Source organism: Hoplias malabaricus, chromosome 4, assembly GCF_029633855.1.
Source record: "Hoplias malabaricus isolate fHopMal1 chromosome 4, fHopMal1.hap1, whole genome shotgun sequence".
Lineage (NCBI taxonomy): Eukaryota > Metazoa > Chordata > Actinopteri > Characiformes > Erythrinidae > Hoplias > Hoplias malabaricus.
The window spans coordinates 38,906,860-38,928,395 of record NC_089803.1 but is presented as its reverse complement, the minus strand read 5'-3'; the positions used below and the strand labels follow the sequence as shown (position 1 = coordinate 38,928,395).

Sequence of the window (21,536 nt, the reverse complement as noted above, 5' to 3'; positions counted from 1 at the left end):
ACAGCTCACGGTCACTCACACACACACACACACACACACACACACACACAAACAAAACCTAAACTACAGAATCAACTGAACTGTCACTCAAGATCAGTGTTCCCCTGAATGAGACTAATGGAAAGAGATGGAGGTGATGAGAGGCAATGGGAGTGGAGGGAATTTGGGTTGGAGGATGTTTGCGAGGTTTCTTGGCTCTGATTGAGGATGTTGGGGCTCCTGTGGTTTTCCAGCAGGCTTCAGCTCTGTGTGATGTTTCATAGTGAAGGGAACGTTGAGAGCGCTGCCTTTTCTCTGGGTGCCTTCAGTGTGGAGCTTTGATCTAACTCCAGCCACAGTCCTTGTCATATGCCAAACTCCAGTGTATGCCCACACTTATTATTGGCACCTGCTTTCTAAACGGTTTCATCATTTGTGGTTGCCCAGTTTCAGAAGCTGCTTTGAGTCACAGCCTATTTGGTGTCTTAATGACTGCTTTCCCTCTCTATTTTAAACTTGTTGATCTTATACGAGGACCTCATAACTCTTTTACATTATAACCACCTTCATTTTAAATTACAATAAACAGATGAACAGAATAACATAGTAAAGAAAGCACAAGACTGGGATAACATTTTGTTCCTTGCAAAACTCATCAGCCATAACATTAAGTGACCTCTGTTTCTACACTTATTGTTCATTTGATCAGCTCAGCTTAAGCTGTTGGCAGGATGTTTTTGATTGGTGGACCATTCTCACTCTAGCAGTGACACTGAGGGCTTTAAGAACTCCAGCAGCTCTGCTGTGTCTGATACACTTATACCAGCACATCACACACCCATTCCTCCACTCCAATTTCACTGCAGTACTATAGTTGTCCTGGGAATCATTGACATTGAAGAATAGAAGAAAAGGAGTCTAATAACTTATGTGGAGCAACAGATGGACTACAGTCTGTACTTGCAGAACTACAATGTGTCTGTTTATTATTGCTGGATAAATGGTGTAATGTTTTGGCAGATCAGTATTTAAAGTTTTCAAGTTTGAGCTTATGACCTAAGGGTTCTTTTAGTCCTTTTTGAGATGAGGAATAAGCAGACATTTGTAAAGTATTCTCTAGCATCTGTTTATGGTGAAAAGAGTCTAATCTTTCAATAAACCACCAATCCAATATATTTGTTTGAAGGTCAACCTAGAATTATAGCATGGAAAAACATCTTTTATTGCATTATTATATATTTTTAATGCATTTTTGTCAGATTTTATCAGTGATTTCAATTTTGTTTTTGCAGCTTTCCTGTGGCATTTAGAGACTGGTTCCTGGTCTTGAATGGGTTGACGTAACTGGCCATTCCCCGTGGTGACATTCCTCTGAGGACTGGGGTAGGAAAAGTGTTTGGAAAAAATGCTTATTTCCTTCCAGTGTTCAGCAGTAATTGTTGATCGGCAGTGTGTAATGTTATTGTATGTTGGAGTGAGTGGTAAACCTCGTAGGCCTGAGCTGTACCACGACCCCTCTTTGTTCAGGCCACTCAGTGTTAGGTGGCCATTCTACTTGAACTCACTGACTCTGCTCGGAGCGTCCCTCTGTGCCTGCACATGCTGTCTCATTTGTGGTCGTGCTCTCGTATGGAATTCAATCTCTCAAATGTTTCTAAAGGGTTGAGTGATCCACTGTCCACACAGAGCGAGGGGAGACGTTGCTGATAATAGGTTTCGCTAACCGTGACGGCAGCCCTGAATCTAATCACATCAGTGCCAGTTTTAGAGCCTGTATGGGCCAGAATGAGTAAAGAAACGACACTGTCTCACTCCCAGTCCATCACTTATCTTCCTCTCCCACTCCACTCTAATCCCATTGCTTGGAGGATCAGCGGCCGGATTGTCTGCGACGTGGCGGAGACTATGACTAATCGCTGCAGTGGTGCACGGGAGAATCCGGAAAAGCCTGAGAAATGCCATCAGAGCCAGAGAGACTCTCTCTTCAGCAGAGCACTGTTGACACATTTAAGGTCAGCACAGGCAGGCTAAGTCCAGCAGGCGCTGAAAGCTCAATGAGGCTGCTAAATATGACCCTCACATATCAGTCCTAAAATATGACAGAAACTAAAGAGCTGGTTTTGCAATAGGGCAGTAAAATCTGACAACACTTTGATTACTGTTCTTTGTGTATTAAAGTATGTATTTATGTATGTTTCTCAAATCTCAGATTTTTAATTTAATTATTATTTATTTGTATTGTTTTCAGTGACAGTGAGTGTGTGATGCCCTGCGATGGACTGACACCCTGTCCACAGTGTGTTCCTACCTAATGAATCCGGGTAGGCTCTAAACCAACCACAACCCTGAACAGGATGAAGTTATTACAGAAAATTCATGAATTTATTAATTGGCAGTTACACAACCCCAGCTGGTAGGGTGAAAGCTAGGACATGTATCCTGTGAGATGTGAAGCCAGCCACCTCTTCTTTGCAAGCTGCCCATAACAACAACATTGGACAGCTGAACTTGCTTGGTGAAGAAAACAAACTGCCCAATTCTGTTACACAATCACACAGGCTATGATGCCCACATTTGCTAGCATTGTGCTGTGTGATGGGACAGGGTTAGTATCATAGCTAGTGAGGCCAACTATGCTCTTAGACTCTCATCTGGGACTGAAGGAAGAATTTAAACACTAGTGGAACAAACTCAGAAGCAATTCCTGATCATTTTGCTTTTGAAAATAGCTTCAGAATGTTGGTTTGATGAATTAGAATCATTTTCTGCGTTCTGTAATCAATGCAGAGACGACATTTTCAGGTCTCTTGTACTGTGCAAATGTCAGAAGATACACGTTTACTTAATTTCCAATGACAGTCTTTACAATTTAGGTTTACAAAAGTAAAGTCGAAGGAAAATACAACAGAACTACAAATGTTTAATATCGCTACTAAAAATGTAGGAAAATGGACCACCAAAACTTTTCCATCAGATAAACAGCACCTAAAGCTTTTATCTCTGAGAAACAGAGGAAACTCAAGCTCTACCTTCTCTTCATATTTGAACAAATCCACAGGGGTATCTGTTTATGCTTCCCTTCAACACAAAGAGTCTGAAGGGATACATAACTGTGAGGAAAACCTTAATGAGAAAAAGAAAAGTGTTTGGATTAAACAAAAGAATATTTTTCCCTGGAAGTACATGGAAGTGCTATCTCTGATTTTACACAGGGCTGTGCATCAGTGCATTGTAATGCTATTATTGAGAAGCAGTGTCCAAAAAGCACACAATTCAGACTTTTTGTTCCATTTTTTTATTCCTGCATTTTTGAGTGCAATACCAATAAAATAGATGTCTAAGAAAGTAAATGATGGGTGAAGGATGCACGTCTACATGGAGGTTCTGCACAGAACTACAGCTACAGCAGAACTGGACATGCATGAATGATCAGATAATAGATGTTGAAGTTGAGTGGCTGCTTATATCCCACATTACACTGAAGGAGATGAATGTTGACTGGCTCTGGGTTTTTGGAGAGAGGTGGGGTTTAAGTATGAGTTGCTTTATGACCTTCTGATGCCACAGTGTCTGGATTTGGGCAGCATCATTCACGCATGTAGATCCGCGTACACACCACGTCATCTGCTCCAAATATCTGAGTGAGAGGTAAGAGATTACTGCACAGTTAAAACTCCACCAACATGCCCTTAGCTGCTTGTTTCAGGTTAAACTTTTTGGGTATGTATATACCAAATGCTTTTTACACTTTGATGTTATCTAAACGGAACATAAGATGAAATGGGATGCACTACTGCAACTGTTATTGAATTGTACATGGCGTATGGTCCATTTTAAAACATAAAATTTTACTTGGAATTTTATTAACCCTTTAAAACGTTCTATATTTCTTCATAAATATGACGTAAATTTAATCAGATTTTCACATAAACATAAAAAGAACCCAGTTAATCACATTATAGTTGTCATTTAATTAACTATAGAAAAATGCAATATTACATGCAAAATCCAATGTCGAGTTGCAAAAGTATCTGAAACTTTAGGATTAGCAGTTTAAAGTGAAATTAGAGCCTGGTATTTTCAATCACAGGGATGACAAACAGCTGTGAGTGGGTGCTCTGACTGCAGCTTGCCAAAGATCATGTGGACAAGCTAGAAATATATTGTAAAAATGCTTTGTGCACAGAGGAGACCAAAATAATTATTTTTGCTTTAAATGCTAAATGTTATGTCTGGAAAAAAGAAAACCCTGTATTCAACCTTAAGAATAATATTCCTTCTGTGAAACATGGTGGTTGGAGTATCACAATGTTCTGATGATGTTTTAGGTCATAATTATTCAAATATATAACAAATTCTAAAGGATTGACAGTCTTTCCAGCACCACTGGATGTCCATGGAAATATTGGGTATTGTCATGAACATTGTTGATGACATGTGAGCAAATCAACGCTTCCTTAATTTTGCCTACTCTGATATACCTGCTTTAATAGCTGGTAAACCAGCTCTTTCTGAGTTGAAGTAGAAGAATGCTATAATGTTCAGAGCAGGGGCACAACAGGCTTAGAATAAGGATTCAGTGATTTAGGGTATAGCCTCTAACTTGATTAAATAAGTTCTTGAAACTCATTCCCACTCATTACTATCAAACATGACACATTTTTTGGGAGAGTGCCCACTCAGACGTCAACAATTTTGCACCAACCACTCGGCTGCATGATACCAAGACAGAAAATGAATACGTTGTTATACGCTTTCACACACATGCAGACAAAGTTCCTTGGAGACTAAAGCTTTAAGCAATTAAAGCCTACCATGCTCCAATTTGGGGTTTTAAAAGGATCAGACACACAGATAAAGGTACATTGTCTTTCCCCCCCCTATTTTTACTTTAGGGAGACTTAATGAAGCATGCATGTCTTATGGAAATGTGCCCTAGATTCGTCATGAAACGCCAAAGACAATCACACTGAGGCTGCTTGACTGCTTTTCTCCATAATTCTCTCTCTAGCGCTGATTTATATCTAAGCTGTGCGGTTTGTTCAGAAACATTTAAGAAACGTTCCAGAATTAATGAGAATGACCTGAGTGGTCCGGGTCAGTCTCACGTTTGGATTGGACTCTTAGGTGCATTCCAGAGAGCAGTCTGGTTTAGACGTGGACATGAACTGCCATAGCCACCTTCAGCCCACAGACACAAATCTAATTCAGCATTTATGGACTCCCAGTGAGATATAGCAGTTCTACAGGTTTCTGGGTAAGAAGTTTATGTTGCCCATTAAATGTCCCACCTCTGTCTGGTGGACTGGACATGCAGCAAGAATTTACAGAAATAAATCAATTGCCTATCCATGTTTTCTCTGCAGAAAAATAAAATGTTCTTGTTTGTTTAAAGAGTGAGCTGAGTTTAGTTTAGCACTGCAATTTCCCCGGTTGTAATTATGATTGCTGGTGTATTTTAAGTTGAGTACTTTGAAACAGAGGCATGTTTATAAAAAGGATAAACAGTAGAGGAAACGTGTATCAGTGCCCTGGTGCCTATGCCCATTTGTGTGTACAAGTGCATATGTGTCACAAGAGGCTGAAGTGAGAAAAGCTGCCTCTCCACAACAGGTCATTCAGAGAGCTCGGCTATTCTGTCTTCCAATCGATCCAATCCATTAGCATTGGGTCCAGAAAGGGGTCAGAGTCAAAAAAGGGTCAAAAAGATTTTGTTCTATTTCTCTCTCTCTCTCATATCCTAGTCATAAACTAAATGAAGTGTGCTTAAGAAATGAGAATCACCATGAATCTGTTTTAAGTGGCAGTTAAATTGCTTAAACCTTTCCTGCAATAAAGGAACTCTCTTGGATCATAAGATGAATTTGAGTTAGCTGAGGTGGGGAAATAAATCTTCCTTTACTAGAATACTTGATAGATGAGCCTTTAAACAGGTTTCTTAGCACATCTCCCATGTGGCAGGTCATTAAAGTGCACTGCTCAACTTTGGTGCTCCATCCGCATTGTGCTTTTTCCTCTACCATTATCTTTGGCCAATGTTACAATGGCTGAATAGGGAGTATTGTTTATTTGTGGGGTGCTTGCGGAGGTTCATAAAAAGGTTGTTAAGGAATTGCACCCCCACAATTCTCACAGCATTGTGGGTAGGCTCTGAATGTGTTATCTGGCCCACTGCCTGGCTCTGGGAACTTGTGGATTGCACTGGGCTTGGTTCATGGCTTTTCACTTTGGGAAGTTCACAGCAAATTCTTCAGCTTCTCTTAAGTTCTATAATTCAATTACAGTCAACTAATCGATGATGGTGTCACTGAGAGGAACGTTGTCTTGGAACTCTTGAGCATGGAGAGTGTGATCAACAAAGTTTGGTTGATGAGCAATGTTTTAGATTTAGCTTTACATTTTAACTACAAGGCTAATGTTGCCAACAAGAACTGGGAGTTTTGCCATTCAGTTAGCACTGTACCAACTGCACAACTATATCATCAGACATTTATCACTTAGTATGTGTCCTCAGAAAGACTTGCTTGTGTAGATTCTGACATTCAGAAAATATTCTGATTCAAAGAAAAGTGCTGCTCTAACAATAAGGGCTGGACAACAATAAAAGCACTGCACTGCATAGTGGACAATGTTACTTGTAAAAATACATTTTTTAAATAAGCATTTTTGTGTAATATATAACTAATTCAACATTCTCCCACTCTTTTGTCATTTTATTAAAAAGCGGGTAAATGTTTACATTTTTTATATTTTATAGGTTAGATAACCGCGACCCTGAAATGTATTGAGCAGCGAAGAAGAAGAAGAAGATGATGATGATATGTTAAATACACATGAAAAAGAAAAGCTTTAAAACTTATTTTTACATGTAATACAAAGTGCAGCTATTCCACAATGACCAAGAGCCTCAGTAAAATGAAAAGATAATTTTGCACTTGTCAGATGTTAATGGACTTAAAAACTTTAGGTTCTATGTGAGAAATAAATGTTGAAAATATTATTCATTTTTTCTTTGTTTTATTTGTTAGTACCTAGCTTCAAAACTTCTTGTGTGAGGTGGATTATTACCTGCACTTTGTACAGTTCTAAATTCTATTTGTATAAAAATCTGATAACTCTCACCAGTATGAGTTCATCGCCCTTCAACTCCCTGGACCAGTATGTTTTGGGCCCATCTCCATCCACCAGTGTCTGCTTGCAGTAGATCTTATTGTCTGTCTCCCAAGTGGCCAAACTCTGTAGAAGAAGTAGAACATACGGAGACGTCATCTCACTCTCACACACACACATTCTCTAAATGGAGCTTCAGCAGTTTATACTATGGCCAAAGCTGGGGAGTCATTAATGTAATACAGAGTGTGAGTGATGGTTGGGTGTATCTGTGGCTGGTCTAAGACTAGCATCAGAGTCAGTGATCGAACCTCAGATGTTAACTTCATTAACAGTCCACCTACCCTGTCTGTGAAACTATGCCAAGCAAAACATGCTTGTAAGATACTGTGCATATGATCCACCACATTACATTTTATAGTAATATAAAATCAATATCAACCAAATGTTCAAGTGTTGTGACCTCATACCCACAAATAATTAGCAGTATTGTAGCCTACATTTTAAAGTGAATATGTGTTTACTAGTCTCTCTACAAAACCAACAGGTCTGATTTTATAGAAAATACTCCTAAATTAATTTGCTGTCACAATATTGCTCAGAATATTTTCAGCCTTAGCTAAAACAAAATCTCCCCCGAATAATAAAAAATACATGTCCCATCCATGTCTTCTCTCAAGCCTCTTAGAAACTGAGCAGTAAACCTCAACTTAGTTATGCAGCTTTATGCTAAATCCTTTTAAAATTAAACTCTGTCTTGGAGGCCTACACTTCTTCATGTTCTCAGGCCACCAAGCAAACCCCCCAAATCCAGGCTGTATCCGGGCCCCATAACTGAATCAGTAATACTGACTAAGGGAATGAGCTGAATCTACCTTAGAAAACAGTAGAGTGATCGGCTAAATCCATTACTGAAAACTGCAGCTTTGTGAAAGCAAATAGATATTCAATTAAAAGCTCTATAGTTTTATTGAAATCTCCCGCTCAGCTGTCGCTTGCTCTCACTCCAAGTCCACAACAAAGCTCATTCAGTTAGTCTAAGCAGCAGGTATCTTGGCCTCTTCAGCTGTGACTTAAACTTGTACTTGTACACTTCTATGAATCATGCTGCAGCCCTTTTCACTTCAGCTCTTTGAACAAAGCATGACTCTGGCTTTAGACTTTGTCAGTTACTGTTTGAAGTGAGACCCAGAAGACATGGTTTCAGACAGCTGCAGTATGAGACGGTAATGTTAATCACCATATCAAAGGTGCCTGGAGATCAGGGGAGCCCGCAGGGCCGGAGAGAGAAGATCCAACACAGAAGTGAGGAACAGAATACAGGCTTTTATTTCTCTCTCTCTCTCTCTCTCTCTCTCTCTCTCTCTCTCCCACTCCCACCCTGCTTCCCTCCCTGGTCATTTGGTTTTACCGTTAAAGTGTCTGTACAATACTTAAAGAGTTAATTGACCGGAACATCTGCTAGCTTTGTCTTTGAAGCATAACTCTCCTGTCCTGTCCTGCCCACAAAGCAGAGAAAGGTCTTGTGTCTTCAGCTCATTATGGTAATACAAGCCGATCTGTGGGGAGTGCTTCAACTTAATGAGTTCAGTCCTCTCTTCTCTCAATGCCTCAAGACTGGCTCCTATGTAAGGAATGAGGTGGCCAAATATTCTACTAAAATACTATATTCGCAAAATGCATTATTTTTTTTTTTTTAATGTCCTGGGAAAAATCACAGACATCTTATCTGCATTACATGCTAGGTCTCATTTATTTCCTATTTTTCTTTGGCTTTCTCTTGCTGAAGGCATGTACTACACATGCAACAGATGTGAGAGATCATCAATATAAAACAGGCAAAACAGCAATGATATGCGTGGTATGTTTTAGACCCCATCAACACACATAAACTTGTGATTAGGGGCTTTGAATGCAAATATATACATAACTAGAGCAGCCATCCAGGGAATATTTAGAAGTTAAGCACTCAAGGACACCTTAGCTGTGGATCCTGAGGGTAGAGAAAGCTTTGTTCATTCACTCCTCTTGCCCGCATTTTTCCAGACCAAGTCAGTGCTGGGTGATATTACTGTAAAGAAATATTGTAATTAAATGAACATTTAACCTCGATTACAGTTAGTTAACAGTTATTTTGTTTTTGTTTTATGCCTAGTTCTCTGACAAGGCCTGCACTGTAAGCAATCTGAAGTATTAAAGCTGGGACATTTTTTTCTAATGTTGCTGAAATTGTCTATATTTTTTTTATATTTATATTTGCTAATGTGATAGCAACTTTGTGTGTGTGTGTCACTGTTTACATTTGACTTGCTTATATTCAGTGTCGTCTTCACTAAAGTCAAAAGATGTCCAAATGACAGACAGCATTTTTCTTTGTTACAAGTTGAGTTTTCCTCAGTGTTTAAGTTCTGCTCCATGATGCTTCCAATGCAATATCCTAATATCATTCCATTTTCAATGCTTGGAGGGCTCTCTAACAGTCTTTTCACTGTCATGGGCAGAGAGAGAAAGACTAGCATGTCGGACCAAGCCCCTTTGTTTTATTTTTAATGGCTTACTGGCACTGGAACTTCGTAAACACATTACACCATTTCTCGCACCCAAACAGATAGAAGAGCTAAAAAAATGGTGAGGAAACATCAGAATTTTATTAAAAGTGTATTTTTATTAAAATCGTGAAACCTTTAAGGGGGCAGTACATGTGGGAACATTATGAGAATAAAAGAAAGAAAGCATGATTGATACAGGCATGATTACACTGATTTGAAATTTTGAATGTAATTAATTACCCAGCACTACCTAAGCCCACTTCTCTAACCTTTAGGCCATAGCTTCCCCCATCATCAACACTACATTTGAAATTACTGGTATTAAAGGAATTATTTCCCACATTTTTATAAAATTTTATTTATTCTCCTTGTTTAGGACTCAGAAATACCTGTAATTCATTTGTAACTTTGTTATTAAGACTGAAAATGAGTTCTGTTCTCACTGGTTCCCATGTACTGTGTTTCATTTAAAAAGACCTATTCTTTATGATTTCAACATAAATGAGTGAAGCTAAATGCTGCTGTAGTTTAAATATGTGAATGTATGTGACCATTTCGACTGGGAAATGAATGAGGTTGTCCAAGACATGCGCTTGTCTCTTTTATATTCTGTAACAGCTTCTGCTTCTCTTGGAAGGTTATAATTTTACATTCAGATGTTGGATTAATTGATCTGTATATGAAATGCCACTGTGAATGGCATTTCATATGCACAGATCCGTTTATCCAACATCTGAATGTAAACTTACAGTCATCTGGTGTGAGGGAGCTCCAAGTTCTCTGAGAGCTGTTGTTATAATTTTGGGGTAAACAGTGCATGGTAACCCTAGATTATTATTCAGCACAGCAGTGATAATCAGGGTTAGTTTTAAGTGTTTATGAGGCTCTCTCACTCTTTGTCAAAGATATTCTGCTTCGAGAAATTCATTTTGCCCTCACCCTCCTGCACTGTTGCAGGTGAACTCTTCGAAAGTCTGTCTCTATAGCAACCAGCCAGGCAAACGGCTTCATTTGTCAAAGTCTTCCAACCTCAGTCCTACAGTTTTCTGCCAGCAAAGACAATAGAGCTGCAGCTGCCTCCAAAACTGAACCAATTGTACTTTTACCAATAGAAATTAGGGTTTGTGGAAATCCTGAATACTGAAATGTGGTTTCAAATAGGATTTACCAGACCCTCTTCTGCTCTTTATAATGACATATTTTGTAGGTGGCAATAAGCAATATATCTCTTTTTTTATTATCTGGTTAATGCAGAAGGAAGGCAGGAATATTCTTATTGCAGCTGTAGAACTGTGCAACTGTTCTATGGCCAAAAAATGTGTTTCTGGCATCCATTTTGTTTTGAATAAAAATGGAATTAAAAAGGACATTTACACTAATTAGGTTGATTGTATTTTTTTGATGAGTGCCAAATCTAACAGTCTTCTGATCAAGCACTCCTAAAAATAAAAGTTGAACAAAAACAATTTTCAGACATTCAGACTTACATATTGAACATTTAGTTTGTTATAGCCTACTTTCACAACTTTTTGTAACATATAATATTCCTTCAGATACAAATAATATGTAAAATGCAATAATATGTGTAATTCATGATTTCATATTGCCTTTTCCTCACACAAATCTACACAAATTTAATGGCACAGACGGATGATGTTTAGTGTTGCTGAAGCTGGCTGAAACTAGCCTTAGTCTCAGAGGTGATCAGACTGGAAACACAGGCACTGATGGGCAACTGGGTGTTGCGTTTTTATTCAAAGGTGCTGCATCCAGCAGCTCCTGCCAGCATGGCAGTGCCATTGTGAAACAACATTAGCATCAGACACAGCTGCCGGCCTACTTCTGTCTCTGTGTCCCTGTGTGCGTGTGTGTGTGTGTGTGTGTGTGTGTGTGCACGTGCAACTGCATCTCATTATTCAGACTCTAGCTTGAGGGAATACAGTATCATTATCAACGACCATTCTGCTCATTTATACACACACTCAATAACATTATCATGGTTGTCCCCTTTGCCACACATAAACGCACACACACAAACACACACAGCTTCTACTCTGTATGTCTGCTTTTGCCCCTCAGAGAGATTACACCCTCAAATCTCTAGATTAAGTAGTTCTTTTAACCCAGTGCCAGTCTTGGCTAGCTGACTCCTTGCTAAAGGCAGAAAGTATCATTATATTCTCACTCTCATTCTATTCTCAATAATATGTTTATCATTATTAGTAAATTATTTGACTCACCAAATACAACTATGACAATTCAATTATTTGTGTGTATGTATATATATATATATATATATATATATACACACACACACTCTTTTTTCATGAATTCCACATAACATAAAATATTAGCATATTTCTGTTAATTTTGAAAATAGTGGTATTGGTTTGACACATCAGTGTATTTATTTATGTAAAACTCTTGCACATTAGGATCAAGTATTTAAATAAAATTTTCCATTACCTAATAAACCACATCATAGTAAAGACTGACTAAAGAAGAGAGATACCTGAGCCACTTGGGTTGGTAGAGTGCAATAGACGTATAATCAGAACCATCTTGAATTGCACATAGAGGGGCACTTGTACACATTTACCTCTCTGGGTACATACCCTGACAGATAGATAATGGCTCTAACATAGTCCAGGTAGAAAAGGAAAGACTCTTTGCTAACTCTCTAAAGGCAGAACACAGACAGTCGACTTCACTAAACAAAAAAATCAGGTCAAGTTTCTTTCTCTTTCTGAGCAGTGTGTCCTTTTCTAAAGCATTATTATTCTGTCCATCTTTCCTCTGCCACCTCTCTGTTTGTATAAGAAAAAAAAACTACATTTAAACGTACGCCCTATGTGCTTTGACAGAAATAAAATGAAAAAAAAATATAAAATTTATAAAATATATGTCATAAGCTTGGAGTTGATCTCAGATGAGAACTAAGTAAAAAGCCCAAAACCATATGAAAACATTCTCAACATAAGAAGGCTTCTTTGTTTAACAATCATTAAATGAGAATAACCAGGAATACACCCTGTAGGGGGCGCCAGTCCTTCACAGGGCAACACACACACACACTAACGGACTCTTTTTAAGTCGCCAATCCACCTACCAATGTGTGTTTTTGGACTGTGGGAGGAAACCGGAGCCCTGGAAAAAAGAACACACCAAACTTCTCATAGACAGTCACCTGGAGTGGGACTCAAACCCACAACCTCCAGGTCCCTGGAGCTGTGTGACTGCACCAACGTGCTGCCCCATTTCTGGTTTGTTTGCTTTAATGCAGTTGGTGCTCCCAAATTCAGTATCGCCCACCTATGAAGCAGGAACAAAGCAATATCCTCCACTTGTTTTATAATTTTCAAAGTTTGAAGCTTTGCTGTTTTTATATCATGAGAGAGAAAGAGAAGAAGCCTAGTATGACTGACCAAGCCATATTGTTTTTTTACTCGTTTACTAATTTATAAAAAAAAATGTTTGATTACAATCATGAACGTCATCTTTAAGGGTGAGCGTGGCTTTAAAATAGACATGTTTACTCAAGTAGAGCATGTGTAACAGCTTACATTTTCCAGCAGTGGATGCTATTAGCATACATGTTTATGTGTGTAATTTAAAAAGTAAAATATTTAATCAGTAAAAGTATCTGTATACAAATTCAATACACTTTTTGTAAAATTCAGCTAACCATTCACTAACTCTCTGATATGAAGTGTGCTGGGAAAAAGTGTGGGGTTTGTACTCAGCCCTGGCTCTACAAATAGTTAACAAAGTAATTTTGAAACTAATCATTCTATGAAAAAAAAATCCAATTCTTCTGCTGTTTTTACTTCATTTTGAAGGTATAAAATTTACCTAAAATGTTCATAAAATTACAACTGCCTGTGTTGTTTTTTTTTTTTTTTAATCACCCCTTTGGCATACTGAACCTTGTCAACACATGTGGTACCTAGAAATTCCCACCACAAATATTACATCAACACAGCTTCAGCTTCTTCATAATTCTGACTTTAATTTCTGACAAAAATTGTGCTCATGATTTTCAGATTTAATGTACATGTTTATTTTATTTTATTGTATTTTTCTTTGAACATTGTTGTTATATAACTCAGCTCTACATGACTGCACACCATTGCATAGCAGTTCTCTGTAAGCTTCTCTTGGGGTACCCCCCCACCTGCCAACACACACACATACAACCACACACACACACATTTCTTTCTAGTTCATCCCTTTCTGTCTGAGAAAAGCTAGACTCAGACGTCTAAGGGAATCTATAAATGTCAGAGTAATATAGTTCTGCTTTGGCAGGGTCTTCTGAAGTGTCTGAGCTTTAGGTTTATACTTTGTCTGAATAATGATGTCATGTTTTGGATTAGATACTTTTCTTGAGATCACTGACACTAAATCTGACCATTTCATGGCTGCTTATGATTGTATAAAATGCTATGTATTTAATAAGAGATTTTGTTGGAATATGCTAAGAGGGATAATATGTGAGCTCTTTTAATGAAGCCTTCCACTTTATGTAATCGTATACAGATGGGTTTTTTTTTCATTTCATATGGCGACACTGCGGTGATGTGGTGATAATGTTGTCTGGTGTGAATATACTGCTTCAGTGTAAGACATAAAACAAGCTCCATTTACTTGAATAAGAACACTTTAATAGTTAAGACTTAAGCCTTATTTCACGTTAATCGGAAAATGAACAGAAGAGGCAGGCCAAACTAAATGATTGCCTAATTAGAGAAATTTTTCATACATCATTCATGATGAAGGTTGTTATGACTGGAGTAATAAACACATTAATTGCCACATTAATATTCTGACCCAGTGATGTTTGCTTCTGGCTTTTTATGTCTGTATACTGGAGGCCATGTTTTATTATCTGAGCTTTTCATCACATGATTTATGGCGAAGAATTCTTGGTTTTTTATCAACCAAAAAACAACGTTACTGTGTTCATATCATATTTGTCTGATCCTCATCTTGCATGCAAAGCTGTTTTTGAACGAAGCAGTGAGAGGCAGTTGCCATGGCCCTCATGTCGCTAAGGTCTTAACTTCCCTGTCATTTTTGCTCATGTTTGAAAATAACTAATATCACATCATACACTTCAGTCAGCAGAAATTCTACTGTTTTTGAGCTCTTCTTTGGGAAAATAACAGACTTTGAATGTATGTAGTGAAACAACCAATGATGAGAGTTCCCTTAGTGAAAGTACCATAACTAAGGATTATGATGAAGCAATATGTCCACAATTTACAAACAGGTACAAATGACAATGCTTTTGTAAATATGGTTTTTAGTAGTATTTTTATATTTTAATCATGACACCAGATTTGGAGAGATACACTAAATGTCTTTTTAAACACCCTTTATAATTCAGAAGACTTCAGCTATTTTAAGGTGCAACCACATACATTCAGTTGTGAACAAATACATTGTGTAATCTCAATTAAAAAAATATCCAACAGGGCAAAAGTAGTCACTGTAAACAAATTTACCAAACTGCTGAATGTGTAATAGTGTGAGTTAGTTTTTATTTTATTTTACTATATTTTATCTTCCGCGTCCCTGAACTGGATAAGCAGTTACAGACAATGAATATATATTTTCTCTTATTTTTGCTGGACCGCCTACTGGGCGGTATAGAAGAGGCATTTTTGCTTACTGACTGATTGACTGACAGCTAATGTTGAATCGCGCACACGTGAGTAGGAACTGTTAATTCAAACATATTTCACAGAGAGAACTTAAGGTTACGCCACTACACAGAGGAGAATGTTTCTGTGACCCAGCATTTTCTACTTTATATTTAACAAACAGAAAGTTATCTTGTCTGTCCCTATAACAACACGAATACAGGGACAAATCTCACCGTTATTGACTTTCTGATGATTAATTTACATCTGCACAGCTTTTTGTTTAACTTTACATGAAAATGGGTTAAATCTATGGATTATTGAAGTCAGAACACCACAACGAGGTGTTACTCAAAGTAAATGAGGCTGTGAATTTGTTACAGCACAGTTTTATCAGTCAGACCATTACAGAAATGTAAGTCAATAATAAATATCTAGTTCCAGCGGTGCCCTGCTCCTTTATTAAGTGTAGATTACTTGGTTAATAAAATGTTAAGATGCTTGGTTTAAGAAATGTTCAAAAACTTGTTATCTTGTTGCTTTCTGGTAAAAGAGTTGCTTTAATGTCATCTCAACACAGTGCTTCAGTTTTTTAGCTTTGTTTGAACAGAAAATAACAGGCTTTCCACGATCATACACACACTCTCACTGTTCCATGATCATACACACACTGTGTATTTTTATAGACTGTTATTATTGTAAACAAAGACATTGATATGAAGCACCAACGCTTCTCCAGACCGTCCAATAACAAGTGCTTTTATTATTTTTTTTATTTTGAGCTTTCCTGTTTCTGAAATAACAGAAGAACCTGTGACAAAGACTATGTGGCTAATGGTGGTCTGGATAAACCAGGCTTGTTTAGTTTATCTTTGCTCCTGTTCATACATTTTTGAAGTTTGTATTTGTGCATGGATTTTAATATTGAATTAATACTCTCAAACAATCCTTACATGTTTTAACATATGTTCTAAAGCCCGCACCAAAGAAAAAATTTGTGCAAAAAAGGGGGTCCAACGACCTATCCATTAATTTCACAAGAAATGCATTGAATATATGTTCACAAACTTTAAGCCATTTACTGTATGTGGCCCAAAAAATGTCATGCCTTGGCTCTGTGACAGTACATACTCAGTGTCTACATTGTGAACTCTTTGCACAATCATGTCTGGTGCTTAGTTTACACAGAAAATAAGGTTTTAAACCCTTCATTACAAATTATTTTTATCACACTGAGTTCACAGTAACATTGTAAATATTTTAATAAGAGGAACATTATGCAGTCCATGAAAAGTGTTTCCCACTGTGTCCTCCAGTATCAGAACTTATTATCAATTTTTTTTTTTGGTTTTGTTTCTTCCTTATTTTGCTTCACTGATTTACAGAAAATGTTGACAAATAAGAAAGTTCTATTTATGTAAGTGTATGCTCATATCAGCTCTGTTTATAAATTAGGCTGAAGTTTTCTTTTTTATAGATTGACTAGATTTCTGCACAGAAGATTTCATGATGTAGGGTAGTGATTTTTAATTCAGGACTTCTTTAATTCAGGTATTTTTAAAAAGTTTTATCAATTTTATCACTACAAATTTATCACTTTTCTATACACAACAATCAGTAACCCATTATTTATTTTGCAATTGTGTTAATGTAAAATATCAGTTCAAAAAGCATTGTGTAAAGTTTTCATTGAGGACGGTTTTACCTCACATTAGCATATATGCACCTTTCCACAATAATCAAATGATAAATAAAAATATGTTATTGGCCAGCTCCTAATTTCAACGCTATAGAAAAACCAGTAATTGAGGACAACAATGTCTCATTCATCAGGAAACCTATTCATAACCATTCAGTTTTGTTGGACACAAAACTTAACTGACGTCTTGTGTCAGTCATCAAAACTACACAATTCTGACCAGATACGTTTCCATAAAATGGACGTTTTCAAACTTTTCTGAATTACTTTAACATTTTAATTGTGCAGAAATGTAATGAAAATCCCAATAAATTACACTATTAGCTTCTGTAAGGTCTGAAACGCATATAAGATCCTAATTTCTCTTTTTGCTCCTGATCTGAGGTCAGTTGTGAGTCACCTGTCCTGAATTTTGTACCTTACACTTCCTGCCATCCACAGTCTCCTCGTCAAACTCTTCTCCGATGTGGAAGTTGATCTCCGTGGTGCGCACAGTGGTGGAGGTCTTGATGTAGAACTGCTCTCTGTCCTGCCGGATCTCCACATGGGGTTTGGCGGCAGCTGCCCCAGCCACCTTCCGGAGCATGGCGTTCACGCCTGAGGGAGCACAGCATGGGGGTCATAACGAGCAGCTCTGCCGTCCAGACAGCTGCCCCACCCTGCCCTCAGGCATCTGAGAGCATGAACCCCAAACACAAAATCCCAGACCCCTACACAATATCTGAGACTACTCCCTGGAATGAAAATACAGTGTTGCAAAACTCATGAGCACTTATTATTATGTGGCCGCAGATCGGTTTTCACAAGTTACGTTATCTTAACCCTCACAGGTAATATAATTCAATTTTCTGTCTGCATAAACAGAGCCCAGTGGGAAGAATTTCTCTTCACATCACCAATGCCAGACAGCGACTGTGATTACAGTGTCACTCAGGAGCAATTTAAGGAATGCTGAAACTGTGGATTTAGACATTTGACTTGTTTTTCTCACCAAGCAACACAATCTCTGTGTCACTGGGCTGGATCAGAGCTAGAGATTTTAAAGGCGGAAAAGAAACTAGTAAGGATGTGAGTGGCATTCAGACAGAATGGCATAAGCATGTTATGTCTGTCAATACAGGGAGCCTATAGTCCCAAGGGAAGGTCAACTACAGGTTTTTCCATTGAAGGACATCATGCATTTTCTTTCAGTTCCGTTCTATTTCATCTTAGTGACTGCATTGTCTAATCCTGGGGTCTCAAGTTCTGGGTCTGGAGGATCAGAGTTAACCACAGTTTGATGTTTTCCCTGCTTACAATTCCTACCAAACTTGGTAAACAACTGCATAGGTGAAAAATCACCAAATTAAGAGAAAACACTGACCTACGCTAGACTAAAGACCTTTAGAGCAAAATTTGGACAGATCAGGTCTAAACCAATATAACCCTGATTACAATAAGTAAACTTGAAAAAAATCTGATCACAGGTCAGATCAGACAGGCAACAAACCATGGTGCCAAACCTCATGGCTCCAACACATGAGCTGATGACAGATAAGACTGCAGTGCTGTATGCGTGTTGCACTTGTCCATGTTGATGAAGTTGTTGACGTGTCTCTCTTTTTACAGAAGACTTCAGACACAGTGGGTGAGTGATTTCTATGGCCAGTTGTGGTTAATTCATGTTCTCTATGACAGCACAACAAAGAGGGACCGCAGTACAGTGTTTGTGGATACAGAGGATTATTTTTAGTCACTTCAAAAACTCTGATCTTAGCATCTACATTTGCAGGTCGTTGCTTGGGATCCATGCTGTAGTATTTTAAATAAAGAACTTTAATATTTAATACAGACCACCTACACCATACATAATTATCCTCCTATCCCTTTGCCCCACTTTTAGGAAGAGAGGAGAGGAAAAGGCTTTAAGATACCTGATGATATAACAGGAGTAAAAAAAGAAGTGGTACCTCCACGTCTTTCCTTTTTTTACTTAGCTACATGTGCTTCACTTTCAGGCAGCAGCGCTGAAGCCCTGGTCTCATCTCTTCATTGATTTTCGCACATGACAGTGAACATTTACCAACAATTAATGCACTCAGTCATTGTTTGCATACTAAAGAATGAAGCAGGATATTGCTCTCACTTATCTGCTCCCAGAATGTAAACATCCTGAGTCCAATCTCGATCAGATTTGATTGTGAGGAGTAATTCAATCTGGTTTGGTATGCACTCTTGAAGAACCAGGGGCAAACATGTTTCCTTTCTGTCACACCACAGTTTCAATTCAGTTGTTCCTAGTACAGCAAACATTTAAGGAGCTGAACAGTTCTTGCGGGTGAGTCTGTTTCTGAAGTACAATCACTGAGGTTTAGACACAGCTTGTTTAAAACAATTCTACTAACATAGCCATGCTTTACTATTACATATCTAAAACAGTGCATCCTTTTATTGTGTCCTAATCTATCCGTGGCAGGAACTTCATAATGTAACTGACCCAGTTTGTGGAGATTATCCTGCGGGGTCTCTAAGGCTACGTTTCACACATCTCACAGACATAAAGGGATGCAGATTATAAAACGCACACAAAAACCAAGACACACCAGAGAATTCCACCTCAGAGAGCTCCCTGTGCTCCAACCTGCTCTACTTTAATGTTCTACTACATGCTGCCTGATCTTTTACTGTACAATAGATTGTCTGTCCTGACTGAAGTCTAAGTGTTAGCTCCTCACACACCACACTGAGTATCAATAAAGAAACATGAACTTCTATTTTATGATTTCCTATAAACACAAACGAACATATGAGCAGATTAAGTCATTAGATAGTGATTGTTATCTAGCAAATGTATTTCCTAAGATGTCTTAGGAAAAGCAGAGAGCACGAGAAAAGAGACAAATATGAAAGTCTGCAGGAAAAGAAAAGAAGTGGTCTTACCCAGAGCTTTGAGTAGTTCATCAAAATTCTCACTGCTCTTCATCTTCCATGTGCCAGCAAAGTTGGGGTGCATTTTCTCAGACAGGGTTAGACCAGGAGAACCTGCAGCACTCTCTATGTTCTCTGTTTCCCTGTTCTGCTCTTCGGCTTCTCTTCTTTCTTCACTCACCCTCTATTCCTCCCCTCCCTGCTTTTCTCTCCCTCGCTGTCTTGCTTTAACTGCCTCTCTCTCTCTCTCTCTCTCTCTCTCTCTCTCTCTCTCTCTCTCTCTCTCTCTCTCTCTCTCTCTCTCCCTGTCTCTGCAGCACTCGCTACAGACAGGGTCCTCAGTCTGTCTCCTCAGTCCCGCCCCTATCTGTCAAACCACAGCCTTAAGCAGCCTGTTTCTGCAGAAGCTGAAGTACTACAATGCTCTGTGCATCTGCTTAACTCCCATGTCATGATTGTTCTTATAGACATACAGACCTCCTTACTCACTTTAATTCAGATGTCCCTACAGCTTTATTGATAAAGCACTCAGCATATTTTAACTCCTTAAACAGGCTCCTTATACAGTTAATAAGATTCATATTCTGTTTCAATTACTCAGTACTTAAACATACTAAAATACAACAAATACTGCATGTATACCATACTTCCAAATGTTTGAAGTTATATTTCACTATTACACTCCCTGTTAACATTTTAGTAGTAAAATTGATGAGAATTTATCCACAAAGGTGTGGTCATATAGTACAGTGAAAAAAATCCCAAGTTCAAGGGGTTAATGTTGCTGATATGTCAGTGCTGGTTAACAGTGATCATTGGGGTCTTTTTCATGTTTCTCTGTACTGTATTTCTATTCTCTTGACAAAAGCAGATGGTGCTGTGGGTCGTTGGCATGTGTAAGCCATGGCAAAAGCTTTAGCAGACACTCTTGTCAGGCAACATCTTCTCCACTACCCACTCTCTGCCCTTAGTTATTTATATATTGCAATGTGACGGAAGTCTTTGAAGGCAAAACAAGAAGCTGAATACAAATCAGCAGCATTAATAGCTTCAGAACTTTGATGTTCTTCACTTAAGAATCTATATTTGACACAAACAAATTGCATGCTGCATTTCTCTGTCTTTTCATACTCCCTGCTTTAGGCTATTCCACAAAGTTAACATTTAATAAAAGTATAAAAGGTATAAATAAAGGTAGAAATGTGGTTGTTTGATGTACACAATTTGAAATGTTGTCTAATGAGAAACTAAAAGAATGGGTGTGGGGAAACTCTTTGGGCATAGCATTAACCAATATCTCTGACCCCTCTTTTCTGAAGCATATTAAAACACTAGAATGGGAAGATCTGCCCCTTATAACAACTATCCCCTTCTTTTACCAATTTAGCTGTTGTGTCATTGTTACCACAGTTACAGTCACTTAAAGAAATTTTGGAAAATGTTTGCATAGGGCTTAGTGTTATGGGATTTACCCATAGACCCTACAGTGAGCTCTGGGTCTAATTGATGCCTGATATAACTCCAGAATGAGCTGTCCCTGGGATATCCTTTTCAGACACCCAAACTACCTCAACTTGCTCCTCCCAGATGGTAGATGGAAGACTATGTCCAGCAACCCATGGGATAAAACTGATTTTGGCCACTTGT

The 21,536-nt window shown here is 38.2% G+C and overlaps 1 protein-coding gene across 1 annotated transcript; it reads right to left on the bottom strand.

Annotated features, from left to right (window-relative positions):
- Nucleotides 1-3,269: 3,269 nt before the first annotated feature.
- Nucleotides 3,270-20,111, bottom strand: crabp1a (cellular retinoic acid binding protein 1a). Its single transcript, XM_066669431.1, has 4 exons — nucleotides 19,902-20,111; nucleotides 17,401-17,579; nucleotides 7,102-7,215; nucleotides 3,270-3,616 (listed from the first exon to the last, which is right to left on the bottom strand). The coding sequence occupies exons 1-4, from the start codon at nucleotides 19,972-19,974 to the stop codon at nucleotides 3,566-3,568; spliced, it is 417 nt and encodes a 138-aa protein (XP_066525528.1). The 5' UTR covers nucleotides 19,975-20,111; the 3' UTR covers nucleotides 3,270-3,565.
- Between the last annotated feature and the right edge of the window lie 1,425 nt (nucleotides 20,112-21,536).